General features: G+C 38.9%; 1 protein-coding gene across 1 annotated transcript in view; it reads right to left on the bottom strand.

Moving 5' to 3' along the window:
• Positions 1 to 1,537: 1,537 nt before the first annotated feature.
• The window catches only part of HSDL2 (hydroxysteroid dehydrogenase like 2), an 82,845-nt gene continuing 67,750 nt past the window's right edge, over positions 1,538 to 16,632 (bottom strand). Inside the window, exons 7-9 of the mRNA XM_037739200.1 lie at positions 13,929 to 14,078; positions 12,429 to 12,557; positions 1,538 to 2,597 (exon numbers count right to left, since the gene is read on the bottom strand). Of these exons, the coding sequence (XP_037595128.1) occupies positions 2,485 to 2,597; positions 12,429 to 12,557; positions 13,929 to 14,078 (392 nt within the window). The 3' untranslated portion in view covers positions 1,538 to 2,484. The remainder of the gene's footprint in view (positions 2,598 to 12,428; positions 12,558 to 13,928; positions 14,079 to 16,632) is intronic.

The following is a 16,632-nucleotide window of genomic DNA, read 5'->3' on the forward strand; positions in this document are numbered from 1 at the left end:
TGTTCAACACCTGCCTATGAGTGAGAACATGTGGTGTTTGGTTTTCTGTTCTTGTGTCAGTTTGCTGAGAATGATGATTTCCAGAAATTTTTTAAAGCCAGAAGGCAGAGATTCCAATGGGCAACCTAACTAACAATCACTTAGGGTAATAATCAACCAGGTCAGTCAAGAAAAGGGCAAGGTCCCTTGACTCAATCCCCCCGTTGGAATGGGTATAATTAGCAAATTCATGTTTTAATGACCAGAACTCAGATATTCCTGCCTCGCGGTATTTTCTACTTCTAATTTTCTCAAACCTTTGAGTGTGTCAAAGAATAAAATCTCAACAAATTAAATTGTAAAGATCCAATTGGCTTTTATTAGTGATTCATGAACTGGGCAGCATCCAGCCTACAAAATAAACAGGAGCCCTACCAGGTATTACAGAATAGTCTGCATTTGTAAGGCAGCACTGGCAGGAGCAAGGAAACAGCATGGTAGGAATAGCAGACTGGTTAACATCAGGTTACTTTACTTGTGTGGATTAAAGCAGAGGGGGCTTCCTAATCCTAATCATGCTGACTCAGGTTGACTGGACTCCCTTTGATCAGTTGCTGTGAATCTCCTGACTTTTTGAAACTGTCCTATTTTTTTTTTTTTTTTTTTTTGAGACGGAGTTTCGCTCTTGTTACCCAGGCTGGAGTGCAATGGCGCGATCTCGGCTCACCGCAACCTCCGCCTCCTGGGTTCAGGCAATTCTCCTGCCTCAGCCTCCTGAGTAGCTGGGATTACAGGCATGCACCACCATGCCCAGCTGATTTTTTGTATTTTTAATAGAGACGGGGTTTCACCATGTTGACCAGGATGGTCTCGATCTCTTGACCTCGTGATCCACCTGCCTCAGCCTCCCAAAGTGCTGGGATTACAGGCGTGAGCCACTGCGCCCGGCTGAAACTGTCCTATTTTTAATTCACTTTGATTACACAGACTCCATTCATGGATGGAGAGGTGAGATCTTGAAGTTCCATTCAACATAAATGTATTGGAAAGCTTTTGTTAGATAGGGCTTGTTAATTTTGGCCTTGGGCTAGTCCTTCCCCATCTCTCATCCTCTGCTTCCTAACATAAAATACAGCTCAAATGCTCCTAACATTATGATTCTAAGAAATATCAGGATTAGATTAATTGCTTAATAGCACAATAATATTAGAGAGTGGAAGGTGAGAAGCAAAATAATTACACTTAGCAAATATTTTTAACTGATTGAAATTAAAGATAAGAGCTCTTTTAAAGTTTAGCCTCCCCTCAACCCTCCTACCCTCAAACTACTGTTTGCTAGGGCTGCCATAACAAAATGCCACAGATTGGGTGGCTTTTTAATTTAATTTATTTTGTGAGGGTACAGACAGGGTCTTACTATTGTCCAGGCTGGCCTTGAACTCCTGGCCTCAAGCAATCCTCCTGCCTCGGCCTCTAACCATGGGTGGCTTAACAACAGACATTTATTTCTCACTATTCTGGAGATTACAAGTCAAAGATCAAGGTGCTGGTGATTTCGTTTCTTCTGAGGCCTCTCTCTTTGCTTGCAGAGAGCTGCCTTCTCACCATGTCCTCTTCTGGTCTTTGTTCTGTGCACGCATCACCGGTATCTCTTATGTCCAAGGACACCATGTTGGATTAGACTAAGAGCCTCCTTGAACTTAGTTCACCTCTGTAAAGGCCTCATCTCCGAACAGTCACATTAGAAAGAAATGGCAGTTAGGACTTCAACAAATGAATTGGGAGTTGCACAATCCAGCCCATACCAATGATCTAGTCTAAGGTTCCTGTTGCAAAACACTGCATACTTCTGAGGAGAAAATTATTTTGCTTTAGGACAATTTAAACATATTTTTAAATGGAACACATACTGCAATTTGTTAAAATACATTAGTAATATTTTCTTATGGCTAAGTCCACTTGGAAAGCTAGTTATCAAAATGAAAAGTGATTGTTTCATTTCGTGCTCACCAGTATTAGTTTTTTGTGATATTTGTAAAATGTACTATATAAGATTTTCTTTAAAATAAGTATATAAAAGTCAAATACATCATTAAGATTTTCATTAGTATACAATCCAAAACTAAAAATTTTAGAACAGACTAGCTTCATTTTACATGACAAAAAGCTTTGAAAGAGCTACTTTTACAGCTTGATCTGACTGGCTGCCAAAAATACTTTTCTTGGTGGAAGACATTGAATGAAATGTAAGGCTCAGAGGGTAAAACCCTTGAAATATAAAAACACATACTGTCATAGAATCCCACTTAAGGAAGCTTCTGTTTGATTAGCTTGCCATTTTAATTACAATTTCAAGTCTTATAGAGACAGAAATTCTATTTTTTCCAGAACAAATGTGCATATTCTTATAATACAACAGGGAAGAAAACAAACATTAGATTTTAATTTGTTGAGCTTTTTTTACTTTTTGAGCCTAGCAGTCGACATATTTTTTTTCCTTTTCCTTCACAGTCTGGCATTCATCTGACTCATTAGCTTCTCCAATTTGATTGCTAGGGCCATGTTACCTTTAATCTTCAGTCTTCCTGACATGAATGCCATTGTTGGTTTTAGTTTCCCTAAAATGAGAAAATGAGAGAGGGAAAAGCAACCATTAGTACCCTCAGGGATATACTGCTTTAAGAACATGCATTATGAAAAGAACCTCCTTGAGTTCTACAAACCTCAAACCTCAGAAGCAAAGAAATTTCTGTTACAGCATTTTATACCAGTATCTTGGGAATCCCAATTCCTAGACTTAGATGTTAACAATATCCTATAATATAGAGGTAGCATGAAAACAACAATCAGCAAAAGATTATAGCAAATCTTTTTATGCTAAAAAGATTTTTTTTTTTTGGAGACAGAGTTTCACTCTTGTGTCCCAGGCTGGAGCGCAGTGATGTGATCTCAGCTCACCACAACCTGTGCCTCCCAGGTTCAAGGGATTCTCCTGCCTCAGCCTCCAGAGTAGCTGGGATTACAGGCATGTGCCACCACCCCCTGCTAATTTTATATTATTATTTTTTTTTTTTACTAGAGACAGGGTTTCTTTATATTGGTCAGGTTGGTTTCAAACTCCAGACCTCAGGTGATCCACCTGCCTCAGCCTCTCAAAGTGCTGGGATTACAGGCGTGAGCCACCACGCCCAGATACACTAAAATGATTTTTATACACTAAAGGATACACGACCCTCATATGAATTCTTGTAAACAAACACTGTCTATTTTAGTTAATTTTCCAACTTATTATAGTTCATTAAACTTTTAACATTTCAAGTTCAAAAAACCCAACAGTATAAATGAACAAAATATTCTTAAGAAATGTTTATTAAAAGTATAGTGTATGGACACAAAATATGTGTTAGCATTACTTTAACCATAGAAATGCCAGGGTATAAAAAATGTGTGCATTAAAATAGAATTATAGCTAATAACAACATGTAATAAATATGAGCTCCATGGAGAGAGGTTAATTTGTTATCTGCTACTCTTATTCCAGTGTTAGCACGGGGTCTGTCACATAGTGGAATTAATAAGGAAACAGATTCAAAAAGGATTTTGACTTGCCCAAGGTCACACAGCTTGTATGAGGCAGTGCTGCAACTCAAAGCCTCTCATTTATGACTTTTATTTATGTCTGCCTCTCATTTATGACTTTTTCCCCCCTTTCTTTCTTTCTTTTTCTTCTTTTCTTTTCTGTTATTTTCTTTTCGAGACAGGGTCTCACTCTGTCTCCCAGGCTGGAGTACAGTGGTGTGATCATGGCTTACTGCAGCCTTGACTTCCCAGGCTCAGCTGAACCTTCTACCTCAGCCTCCTGAGTAGCTGGGAAGCTGGGCTCATTTTTTGTAGAGATGGAGTTTCACCATGTTGCCCAGACTGGTCTCAAGTGATCCACCTGCCTCCCAGAGTGCTGGGATTATAGATGTAACTCACCTGGCCCAGCCTCATTTATGATTTTCTGTCTTACATTATGCTAACTGATATACATGACGTATCTCCTAGAAGGCACAATATGTGTTTGGTATATTAGTAGCCACCCTCCCTGCCCCATGCCCCACACAGGTTATTTGTGAGTTCATGTATTATATATCTATATCTGTATCTACATCTATATCTATGTATCTATGTATCTATCTATCTATCTATTTATCTATCTATCTATCTATCTATATAGAGAGAGCACTATTAAATACCTTTAAATCATTCTAAATAGAGGTTGTAGCAAAGCCTCATAGAGTTATTACAGGTAGAAAGGATCAAGTCTTTTATTTTAATGAATAAACTGAGCTATGTTCTACTTCAAGACAATGTGATATTAAAAACCCAATACTTACAAATAGTAAATGAAAGGGTAACTTTTATTTACATGGAAAATACTGAAAGCTCTTTATTCTTAAAGGAACAGAACAGCCCCTCCAAAAACACAAATATAGATATCTGGGTATCCTTCAGCTAAATCAACTGGCTCCTGCTCTGTTATTCTACAGTGAAGCCTACCATTCCACCCACCCCACTCACACACATCTTTCAATAAGCTTTGCAGAGCCCTGCCCATAGAGACGAATGGACATCAAATATAACCAAAACCAAACCGAAACCAAAACCAAAACATAGATAAGAGCAACTTGGAGGAAGCAGAATGCAGGCTCAGATGAAAGATAACTAAAATAGAGTAAATGGAGAACAAATTAAAAATTCCATAATCTGTGTCCTCAGAGATAAAAGAAAATAATACAGCAAGGGATGGAGAAAAGGATGCAAGAGGAGAAAGAGGGGAGAAGAGGAGCACAGGAAGGAGAGAGGAAAAGAAGAGGGGATGAAGGAGAGGGAGAGAGGAGAAAGAGGGAAAGGGGGAAAGGCAGTGATACCAGGGAAAGAGAGGGGATGGGATAAATTGAGAAGGAGGAAGAGAACGGTAAGAAAAGAAAAACCATCAGAAAACAAGATGAGCTCTTAGAGATTATAATTGCAGTCAAAAAAATTAAAATGCAATAGGAATGTAGGAAAAAGAAGGTGAGCTGGTCTCCTAGGTGAAAAGAATTATACAAATATATGTGCCACAGGAGAAATGAGTGAGTAAATCAGATGATCTTTTTCTTCAGAAAGTCAGAAGAGAGAAAACTGAGAGAACTATCCAAGAAATAATATAAGAACTTTTCAAGGGGCTGGGACAATGACAGAAGAAAAGACCATTTATCTTTTATCACTGTAAAATATCAGACCGCCACAGAGAAAGATGTCTCTGATTTCAGAAATTTTCAGAAAGGGCAAGGGTGGATAGAAAAGGTTAGGAAGAACAGCATCAAATTCTCAATGATAATCTTAAGATGATAATGGCTTCAAAATTCTGAAGGAAAATGAATTTCAATCCAGACAATCAAGAGAGTTGGTAGAATAATAGTAGTTTCAGATATACACAAAAATTATCTCTAATGTATCCTTTCTCATGAAACTACTGGAGAATGTGTGCCACCAAAATGAAGACGTAAAGCAAGAAAGGAGACATGGGATCCAGGAAAAAGGAGATTCAATGCAGCGGAGAGTTAAATTTCTAGGACAGTAGCTGTGCAGTAGGCTTAAGGAGATTCAGGTTTCGATTATAACATGAAGACAAAGGGCTCCAAGGAAAAAGCGAACTGACATGACCTGATACATTTGACAAAGTAGAAAACTGCATCAAGAAGCTGTGGGAAGAGTACAGGAAGACTTTGCTTAGTGTTATGGACTGAATATTGGCATCCTCTCAAACTTCTTATCTCGAAGCTCTTGCCCTCAGTGTGATGGCCTCAGGAAGTGGGGCCTTGAGAAAATAATTTGGTTTAGATGAAATCTTGAGGCTAGAGCCAGAATTGATGTGATTAGTGCCCATATAACAAAAGGAAGAGAAACAATTCAATGGCATTTAAGTCCAGGCACAATGTTGTGTACTACCACACAACACATGTGGTATCTATCTAGTTTCAACACATTTTCGTCATCCCAAAAGGAAACCTTCAGGGATTCAGCATTAGCAGTTCCCCCTGCCTCCAAACTCTGGCAATCACCAATCAGCTCTCAGTGTCTATGGATGCACCTATTCTATATATTTAATATAAAAGGATTCCTACAATATGGGATCTTTTGTGTGTGGCGTTTTGCATTTACTGTAATGTCCCATGGTGTAGCTGTATCAGTACTTATTCCTTTTTATGGCTGACTACTACTTCATTGTATGTATATACCAGACTTTGTTTATCCATGCATCCCTTAATGGACATTTGGGTTGTTTCCATCTTTTGCCTATTATGAATAGCACTGCTGTGAATATGCATGTACATTTATTTGTTTGAGTGCCTGCCTTCAATTCTTTTGAGTATTTATTTACGAGTAGAAATGGTGAGTTATTTGGTAATTCTATAATTAACTTTACTCATACATCTGTGGGTTTAACTAAACCCATGTCTCTATAGTCAACTGATCTTCAGCAAGGGTGCCAAGACCATTTAACACAGGAAAGGACAGTCCATTCCACAAATGGTGCTGGGATAACTGGATATTGATATATGGAAGAATGAATTTGGACTCTCCTACTATCTACAAAACTTAACTTAAAATGGATCATAAACCTAAATGTAAGAGGTAAAACTAAAAACTCTTAGAAGAAAATACAAGGATAAATCTTCCTAACCTTGATTTGGCAAAGGATTCTTAGATATAACACTGGAAGCAAAAACCACAAAAAATAGGTAAGTTGAACTTCAAAACTAAAAACATATGAGTTTCAAAATATGTCATCAAGAAAATGAAAAGACAATCCACAAAAAATGTGAAAGAACATTTGCAAATCACATATCTGATGAAACATATCTGAAAATATATGAATAATTTCTTTTCTTTTTCTTTTTCTTTTTTTTTTTTTTTTAAATCTCTTTATGTCACCCAGGCTAGAGTACAGCTGCTCACTGCAACTTCCACCTTCCGGGTTCAAGCAATTCTTCTGCCTCAGCCTTCTGAGTAGCTGGAATTACAGGCACCTGCCACCATGCCTGGCTAATTTTTGTATTTTTAGTAGAGGCAGGGTTTCACCATGTTGGCCAGTCTGGTCTTGAACTCCTTGACCTCAGGTGATCTGCCCACCTCAGCCTCCCAAAGTGCTAGGATTACAGCTGTGACCCACTGTGCCCAGGCCAGAATTTCTTAAAACCGAATAATAAAAGACAAATAACCAAATTTTGAAATGGAAAAGGACTTGAATGGACATTTCTCCAAGGAAATACCTTTGATCCTTAAGTACATGAAAAAATGTTTGATATCATTTGTCATTAGAGAAATGCAAATCAAAACAACAAGATGCCATTTCACATCCACTAGGGTGGCAATAATGAAAAAACAAAATAATAAGAAGTGTCGATAAGGACAAGGATATGGAAAAATAGAAATCCTTGTACATTGCTGGTGGGAATATAAATGATGCAGCCACTATGAAAAACCTTTCGACAATTCTTTGAGAAGTTAAACATAAAATTATGTTATGACCTAGAATTCTACTCCCACATATATAGCCAAGAGAAATGAAAACATATATCCACACAGAAACATGTATATTAATGTTCATCAAAGCATTATTCATAATAGCCAGACAGCAGAAACAACCTAACTGTCCATCAGCAGATGAACGGGTAAATGAATTGTAGTGTATCCATATAATGGAATAATATTCAGCCATGAAAAGGAAATGAGGTACTGATACATGCTACAGCTTGGATGAACCTCAAAAACATTATGCTAAGTAAAAGAAGTCAGATGCAAAAGGTCACATATTGTATGATTCCATTTATAAAAAATACTCAGAATATGCAAAACAATAGAGAAAAAGCAGATGAGTGGTTGCCAGGGGAGGTGAGAATGCGAAGTGTTTGCTTATGCTTATATATGGTACAGGTATTCTTCCGAAGTCTCACTCTGTCGCCAAGGCTGCAGTGCAGTGGCATGATCTCGGCTCACTGCAACCTCCACCTCCTGGTTCAAGCTATTCTCCTGCCTCAGCCTCCCAAGTAGCTGGGACTACAGGTGCATGCCACCATGCCCGGCTACTTTTTGTGTTTTTAGTAGAGCCAAGGTTTCACCATGTTGGCCAGGCTGGTCTCGAACTCCTGACCTCATGATCCACCCGCCTCAGCCTCCCAAAGTGCTGGGATTAGAGGTGTGAGCCACCAAGCCTGGCCAAAAACAGTTTTTTAAAGGGACAACAAGTGTTGATGAGTAGGTAGAGAAAATGGAGCCTTAATATATTGCTGATGGGACTGTAAAGATGGTATAGTTAGTAGCAAATAGTTTGGTAGGTTCTTAAAAGTTAAATATCGGCTGGGTGCTGGCTCTTGCCTGTAATCCCAGCACTTTGGAATGCTTAATTCGGAGGATTACTTTAGTCCAGGAGTTTGAGATCAGCCTGGGCAACAAAGCGAGATCCTATCTCTATTTTATTTTAAGTGAAAAAAAAGTTAAATATCAACTTAACATATGACCTAGCAATTCCATTCTTTAAAATCTACCCAAGAAGAATGAAAACAAATATCCACACTGATACATGAATGAGAATCTTCATAGCAGCAATATTCATAATAGCCAAAAACTTGAAACAATCCAAATATCCGTTAGCTGGTGAGTAAATAAACGTGGTATATTCATACAATGGAATACTATTCAGCAATAAAAAGGAACTGAACTACTGATACCCGCTAGAACATATAGATGAATGAATATCAAAAGCCTATCCTAAGTAAAAGGAGCTAGATGTGAAAGACTGTATACTGTTTTATTCCACATACATAAAATGTCCAGAGACAGAGAGCAAATTAGTATTTGGCTGGCTAGGAAGTTGGGAGTGGAAACAGGATCAACTGCAAAGAGACATGAGAGAATTTTTTGGTGTGATGAAATATTCCCAGACTGGACTGCAGTGATGGCTGTGCAACTACAAATTCATTAAAAATCTCTTAATTATGATGGTAGATTTTATTTCATGTGAATTATACCTCAACAATACTGACTTAACAAAAGTTTTTTAAAAAGCTACTAAGCTCAGTGTTTCACACACACCCACACGCACATACACCCTCCTCATGTAAGGTAATATTGTTTAATTTACTTTATTTCTATCACACTCCTTTACCATATAGTGGCCTCTATTGGCCAAAAGGAGAGATTCTGATTATTTGGTTACCGATTGCTTTAATTTTTTTTTTTTGAGACAAAATCTCAGTCAATTACCCAGCCTGAAGTCCAGCTCGATCTCAGCTCACTGCAACCTCCGCCTCCAGGGTTCAAGCAATTCTCATGCCTCAGCCTCCCGAGGAGGTGGAATTACAGGCATGTGCTACCATACCCGGCTAATTTTTGTATTTTTGGTAGAAACAGCGTTCTGCCCTGTCGGCCAAGGTGGTCTCAAACTCCTGACCTCAAGTAATCCATCTGCCGTGGCCTCCCAAAGTGCTGGGATCACAGGCATGAGCCATCATGCTTGGCCTAAATTTTTATATTTATAATGTGTCTACTCTATAAATTAGGCATAGAAATAGCTATGGTTTCTTCAAAGAGAATTCTTATGATGTAAAGTCTAAATTGTGCCCATTTAAAGGAAAGCAGATGGGAAAAACAGTTAAAAATAAAAAGACACAAGAAGCACAAGCAAACTCACTTGCTCCCAATCTAAACCATACCTATAAAATATACTTGATAAGAATAACTAATGCTTTTTTAAAAAATGATTCATATAATTGACTGACCTCATCCAGTGAACCACATTCAAAGAAAGATACTAATGGAAAGCCTGTTATTTCAAGTGTATGCTATATAAGTGAAATGTAAATTAAAGAAGTCATGGCCAGGCACAGTTCCTCACACCTGTAATCCCAGCACTTTGGGAGGCCGAGGTGGGCGGATTGCGTGAGCTCAGGAGTTCGAGACCAGCCTGGGCAACACGGTGAAACCTCGTCTCTACTGAAATACAAAAAATTAGCCTGGCGTGATGGCATGCGCCTGTAGTCCCAGCTACTCAGGAGACTGAGACAGAATAATTATTTGGACCGAGGAGGCGGGGGTTGCAATGAGCCCCGATTGTGCCAATGCACTCCAGCCTGGGCCACAGAGTGAGACTCTGTCTCAAAAAAAAAGAAAAAAGAAAAAAAAAAGTTACTTGATTTTTTTCACCTTTGGAGGGCAGACTAGCATAATAATTAAGAGCATAAGCTTTGGAGTTAGCTTAGATTTAAATCCTAGCTCCATTTTCTCATTCATCAGCTGACCTTGGGCTTATTATTTAACTGAGCAAAGCCTCAGTACTTACTGGTATAAAATGGAGAACATATTTTATTGGAAAGGACTGTTGGGAGTATTGCTTAACTACAGCAATCACACAATAAATAAATCATACATAATTATTGTTATTTCTGTTCAGGAGTTGACAATAAATTTTTATTTTAAATGGTCATCAAGATACAACAAACATTCATAAGCATTTATTAAATGTGTCCAAAGCACTGTGTTTAAACTCTATGGAGAAAAAGTTGTGGAAACACTGAAGAAACACTAACCAAGCTATTAAAAATCATTAAAAGGGCTGAGAGTGGTGGTTCACGCTTATAATCCCAGCACTTTGGGAGGCTGAAGCCAGTGGATCACCTGAGGTCAGGAGTTTGAGACCAGTCTGGCCAGCATGGTGAAACCCTGTGTCTACTAAAAATACAAAAACTTAGCCAGGCGTGGTGGTAGGCACCTATACTCTCAACGACTCTGGAGGCTGAGGCAGGAGAATCGCTTGAATCCGGCAGGTGGAGGTTGCAGTGAGCCAAGGTCCTGCCACTGCACTCCAGCCTGGGCGACAACAGTGAGACTCCATCTCAAGAAAAAAAAAAATCATTAAGGGGATAACCACTGATAAACATTGAAAGATGTTATAATGTATTAAGTGAAAAAGATTGCCAAACAGTAGTAATGGGTATGATCCTGTTTTTATAAGTACACATGTTGTACTCACACATATACAAATACACATATGCATGATGCTAAACCAAATTATGCAAACCATAATAAGATGGCCATAATATACCATAATATACATATATAGATGCTAAACCATAATTTGGTTTGGTTATGGTTTAGCATCATACATATGTATATTATGGTCATCTTTCAGTGGTATGGTAAAAGTAATTTTATTTTCTTTTTTCTTAAGTATATTTTCTCTTTTTTTGAGAGAGGGTCTCATTCTGTTGCCCAGGCTGGAGTACAGACAGTGATGTTATCTTGATTTACTGCAGCCTCAACCACCTGGGCTCAGCTAATCCTCCCACCTCAGCCCCTGGAGTAGCTGGGGACTTCAGATGCACACCAGCACACCCAACCAATTTTTGTATTTTCTGTAGAGAGGGGGTTGCCCCATGTTGCCCAGGCTGGTTTCGAACTCCTGGGTGCAAGTGATCCTCCCATCCTTGGCCTCCCAAAGTGTTGGGTTTACAGGCGTGAGCCAGCGTGCCTGGCCTATATGTTCTAATTTTTATATGAATGTTTAACACTACTATAAAAAAAGGGAAAAGTTGAAGAAATGCTGATCATTAGTACACCATATACAGACTGGCTCAGATGGAACGTAGGCAATTAGCAACCTGGATTAGAACTGGAAAGAAAGACTTAGAGGGCACAGAATACATTGTGTTCCCGTTTAGAAAGATTAAAACAGAACAAAGTCTGAATAAAATTTATAATTCATTCCATGAAAGACTCTTTAGATCAGAATGTTACGCTTAAAGTGCTGCTTCTAATTTTTTAGAATTTGAGTTAATTAACTTATCATTTGGAGTAGTGTTCTAAGAGTAGAGAAGAGAAAATTATCCTTAATTTCTGGCATAGTTAGAGGTAAATGGACAGAATAGAAAATCAAACAAAAGGTTTTCTGGCTTCAGGACTCCACAGAAAGCAGGGTCACGAGGCCATGGCCGAGGGCTAGAATGTGTTTCCTCCCTATTGAAACAGCTGGCAAGACTGAAGCACGACCTTACTCTCAATAAGCGAGTTGCTGCTACTGAGTTCAGTGCCTCCAGCGACTGGGGTGTTATTGGAAACATAATACCTTAGTCCAGCTAATATGATGAAGCCCACCCAGGAGTCCCTTTGAATTATCTCTCTGTTCCCAACATTATATTACTGGCTTCTCAGTAATGAAAGAAAATCATTCTGACGTCTACCTTCCACTTGTGAGAGGAGGGAGAAGTGGCAATGGAGACAACAGTAAGAACAGCCTTCCCAAAACTAAGATTCCACTGCTGCCAACATGTGTAAGTCTTGATTATTTGGGAAGGGATAAAGCAAAATGTCAGAACTAAATTTTCTCTGAACAGTAAGGTAAACTAGTAAACTGGAAAACTCACCTGAAAACATTTTTACAAAGTCATCAGTGGACATACTCATCACCACATCTGCCTGATCAGAAGGCTCTCCATATCCGACATTCCCACCCTTGCTTTTCAGATCAAGAAACCACGTGCCACCATCTTCACCTAGAGAGATAAATATATAGAAGTAAATTTCACAGGAGCCCTTGTTCTCCTTAGATTTAATAATTACTACAATTAGAATAATCTTTAAAAATGCTGTTTCCAAAGTTAAAATCCCCAGACCTCCATCAGTCAAATTCAGCAACTATTTTTTAAGCACTTCCAGGTATTCTGCTAGCCTCTGAAGATTCTTCAGTAAAAAGAAAACCATGATTCTACTCACAAAAGAGGAAGTAGAGAGTGATGTAGGAGCACATTAAAGGGTCAAGATACCCAGAGTAGGAAAACACATAAAGACAAAAAGTGGAACAGTGGTTCCTGGGGATTGGGGGATGGGGGAATGGAAGTTATTGTTTAATGGGTACAGAGTTTCACTTGGAATGATGAAAAAGTTCTGGAAATAGATGGTGATGATGGTTATAAAACAATGTGAATGCATTTAATGCAACTAAGCTGTACACTTAGAAGTGGTTAAAATAGGCCGGACGTGGTGGCTCATGCCTGTAATGCCAGCACTTTGGGAGGCTGAGGTAGGCGGATCACTGGAGATCAGGGGTTCAAGACCAGCCTGGCCAACATGGCGAAACTCCATTTCTACTAAAAATACAGAATTAGCTGGGTGTGGTGGCATGCACCTGTAATCCCAGCAACTCCGGAGGTTGAAGCAGGATACTCTCTTGAACCCAGGAGGTGGAGGTAGCAGTAAACCAAAACTGCACCACTGCATTCCAGTCTGGGCAACAAAGCCAGGCTCCATCTCAAAATAATAATAATAAATTTTTTTAAATAAGAAAAGTTAAAAGCTGACTACCTTCAGACTGACCTGGTTAATCTGAAAGATAAAAATGGCAAGGTGCCTATTGTTGATAAATTACTGTATCACACTACCTGTTTATGAGCCATATGCCCTTTAAGCAGGATTTTCTATCAAATATGCCAAAGAGTTATATATAATGCTGGGAGTATTTGTAATGAAATTTTACTTTACATGTGTCCATATGCACTGATCTTAATCTAAAAATAAAAATCACTGGGAGGCTGAGGTCAGAGGATCACTTGAGCCCAGGAGGTCGAGGCCAAAGTGAGCCACGATCATGCCATTGCTCTCCAGCCTGGGTGACAAAGAGTCTATCTCAAAGAAACAACAACAAAATCAATAGTTACAGTTATATAAGTTATATATAACTATATATATAGTTATATAAAAACAAGTCAATAGTTATATAAGTTATATAGTTATAGTTGACAATCAAGAGTAAGGGCCTTGAATGCAGCCCACTATCCAGGTGATCACTGTTGAAGGCTGATTTTCTTCCAAAGGAAACACCCCATTTTGTTTCATAAAAACTTGAGATTACCAGATGCAGTTCTTACCGGAGAGTTCAAACAGATAGATTCCTTGAGTGGCTTTAACAACATCATCACTGAGAGAGTCCTTAACAATTCTAAATGTTTCTTCCACAGCTCCCAAACGTGGTTTTGGTTGTGGCTGTGGTTTCTCTTCTTTGAATTCTGGAACAGCACCTGTAAAATATTATTCAAGCAAATGACCTTAATACTTTGGCAGTGAAGGACCACACACAGAATTAAGTAATCAGCAGGACAGACTTGCTACCAATTAGACCTATTTGACCAAAATGACTTTAAATGCATTAAGTGGCATCTAAAAGCATGAATCAAATTGACAGAATAACAGTCAAACACACATCAATTATGACTACAAATGTAAATGGTTTATACTCTCCAAATAAAAGGCTGACTTTCAGATTAGATGAAAAAATACTACTATACTATAAATATTTATCATAAACAGACCTTCTATAATCTGAGCACTTTGTGACGCCAAGACAGGTAGATTGCTTGAGCCCAGGAGTTCGAGACCAGCCTGAGCAACATGGAGAAACACTGCCTCTACAAAAAATACAAAAATCAGCTGGGCATGGTGGCTGTTGCCTGCAGTCTCAACTACTTGGGAGGCTGAGGTGAGAGGATCACTTGAGCCTGGGAGGCAGAGTCTGCAGTGAGCTGAGATTACATCACTGCACGCCAGCCTGGGTGACGGAGGGAGATCCTGTCTCAAAAAAATAAATAAAAATAAATAGACCTAAACACAACTACTGGAGTATTAGGGATGATAACCAATCCCTCTTTTTTCAATTTGCCTGAGTTGTAAAGCCAAATGAGCACAAAAAGACATTGGAATCAGAAAGATGGAAATCAAAATATCAATTGTGGAATTAGTGGAGCTAACCTGGAGACTGTAGCTTGAATCAACAGCCAAGTGTACTTTCTAATCACTCTACCTCTAAATTCAATCTATTCACCTAGTCCTTCCACCCATGGATTGACCCAGCATCCTCCCATCAAGGGTTAGCAATGCTCTGTAAGTAGAGATCATGTGAAGCCTGAGGACAACCTGCTCAGAAGGACAGAATGCTCAGAAGGGTCTGAACCACCAGTTTCTTCTCCCCATCCCACTTATTCAGATTGTCCCGCCCACTAGATGAAAAGGGAGGTTAAACTGTTAGTCCCTGACTGACAGGCTGCCTTCTCTGGAAACATTAGGTCACAAGAATGGAGGTTACCTATAACATTTTAAAACTTGTATTCACTTAACCCATTGGCTATAATAACTCAACATATGATCAGCCAGGAGAAAAGAGCACTTCATAGGACTGCTTTGCTCCCATATCATGATGCTCTCCCCTAATACTGTCTCTGCTCCTTTATTTATTTATTATTTATTTATTTATTTTGGGGGGACAGAGTCTCTCTTTGTCACCCAGGCTGGAGTACAGTGACTCGACCTTGGCTCACTGCAGCCTCCGTCTACCAGTTCAAGCAATTCTCCTGCTTCAGCCTCCTGAGTAGCTGGGACTACAGGTGCCCACCACCATGCCTGGGTAATTTTTGAATTTTTAATAGAGACAGGGTTTCACCATGTTGGCCAGGATGGTCTCAAACTCCTGACCTCAGGTGATTCACCCACCTTGGCCTCCCAAAGTGGTGAGATTACAGGCGTGAGCCACCACGCCCAGCCTCTCTGTTCCTTTATTTACCATCCTAGAATCACATGGGGGCCACTGAGTAGTTGCCCCCCAGAAACAGGTAAGAACAATTCATTAATTAAATTAAATCCAAGGCCAACCAATCTGTTCTCTAGGCTGAAAGTTAATCTGTTTCTCAACTCAAATTACACATAGCCATCTTGTCCAATACAATTCCTCAAAGGTTATTAAATGAAATCTAATTGATGGCATCAAGATACTCCATTGTACAAAGTAAGCTATTAATTCATAAAGTATACTGAATATAAACCACCTTCCATTATGATGTTTCCACAAATTAAAAAATCCTTTTCCTTTTATAAGTTAAAGTAGAAACAGATATTAGAAATGAAAGCCTTAAGATCCGATGGAACTAATAAGATATAGACCTGAGGAATTTTTTCAGCCTGTTTTATTATTGTTTTAATATTTACTACAGTGTACCTCTTTATTGCCTGAACTGGGGGCAATCCACTTCTCCTGCCTTGCCCTTAGCATGGCACTGCTTTTTATTGACATGTAACATACATTCAGAAACAGCGATCAGACGTATACAGATCAAAATGTATATAAAAAAGTGAAAACACCGTGTCATCACCACCTAGGTCAAGAAAGAGGACATTACAGATATCCCAGAAGCCCACTCCACAACCCCTCCTAATTGCTAACACCATATATTAGTTTTGTCTCATGTTCGTCTTCAAATAAATGGAATCAATCACATGGCATCTATTCTTTTATGCTTGCCTATCCTTCAAAACTCTTCCAAAAAATGCAAGAGGAGGCAACACTTTCTAATTCATTATGTGAGGCCAGTATTACCATGACACCAAGCCAGACACAGACATACAAGAAAACTGACTAATGTAGACAGACAATATGCAAATACATATACATGCATACATACATAAAATTCAGTTGGGAAGTGATGAGTTCTACTTTAAAAAGAGCAAGAACTAGGATAGAATGTAAGACTATTTTAGATAAGGTAGTTTTTGAATAGACACTGAATTAAGCAATATAAGGCTGAA

The sequence above is a fragment of the Cebus imitator genome, unplaced genomic scaffold (genome assembly GCF_001604975.1).
Source record: "Cebus imitator isolate Cc_AM_T3 unplaced genomic scaffold, Cebus_imitator-1.0 Scaffold64, whole genome shotgun sequence".
Lineage (NCBI taxonomy): Eukaryota > Metazoa > Chordata > Mammalia > Primates > Cebidae > Cebus > Cebus imitator.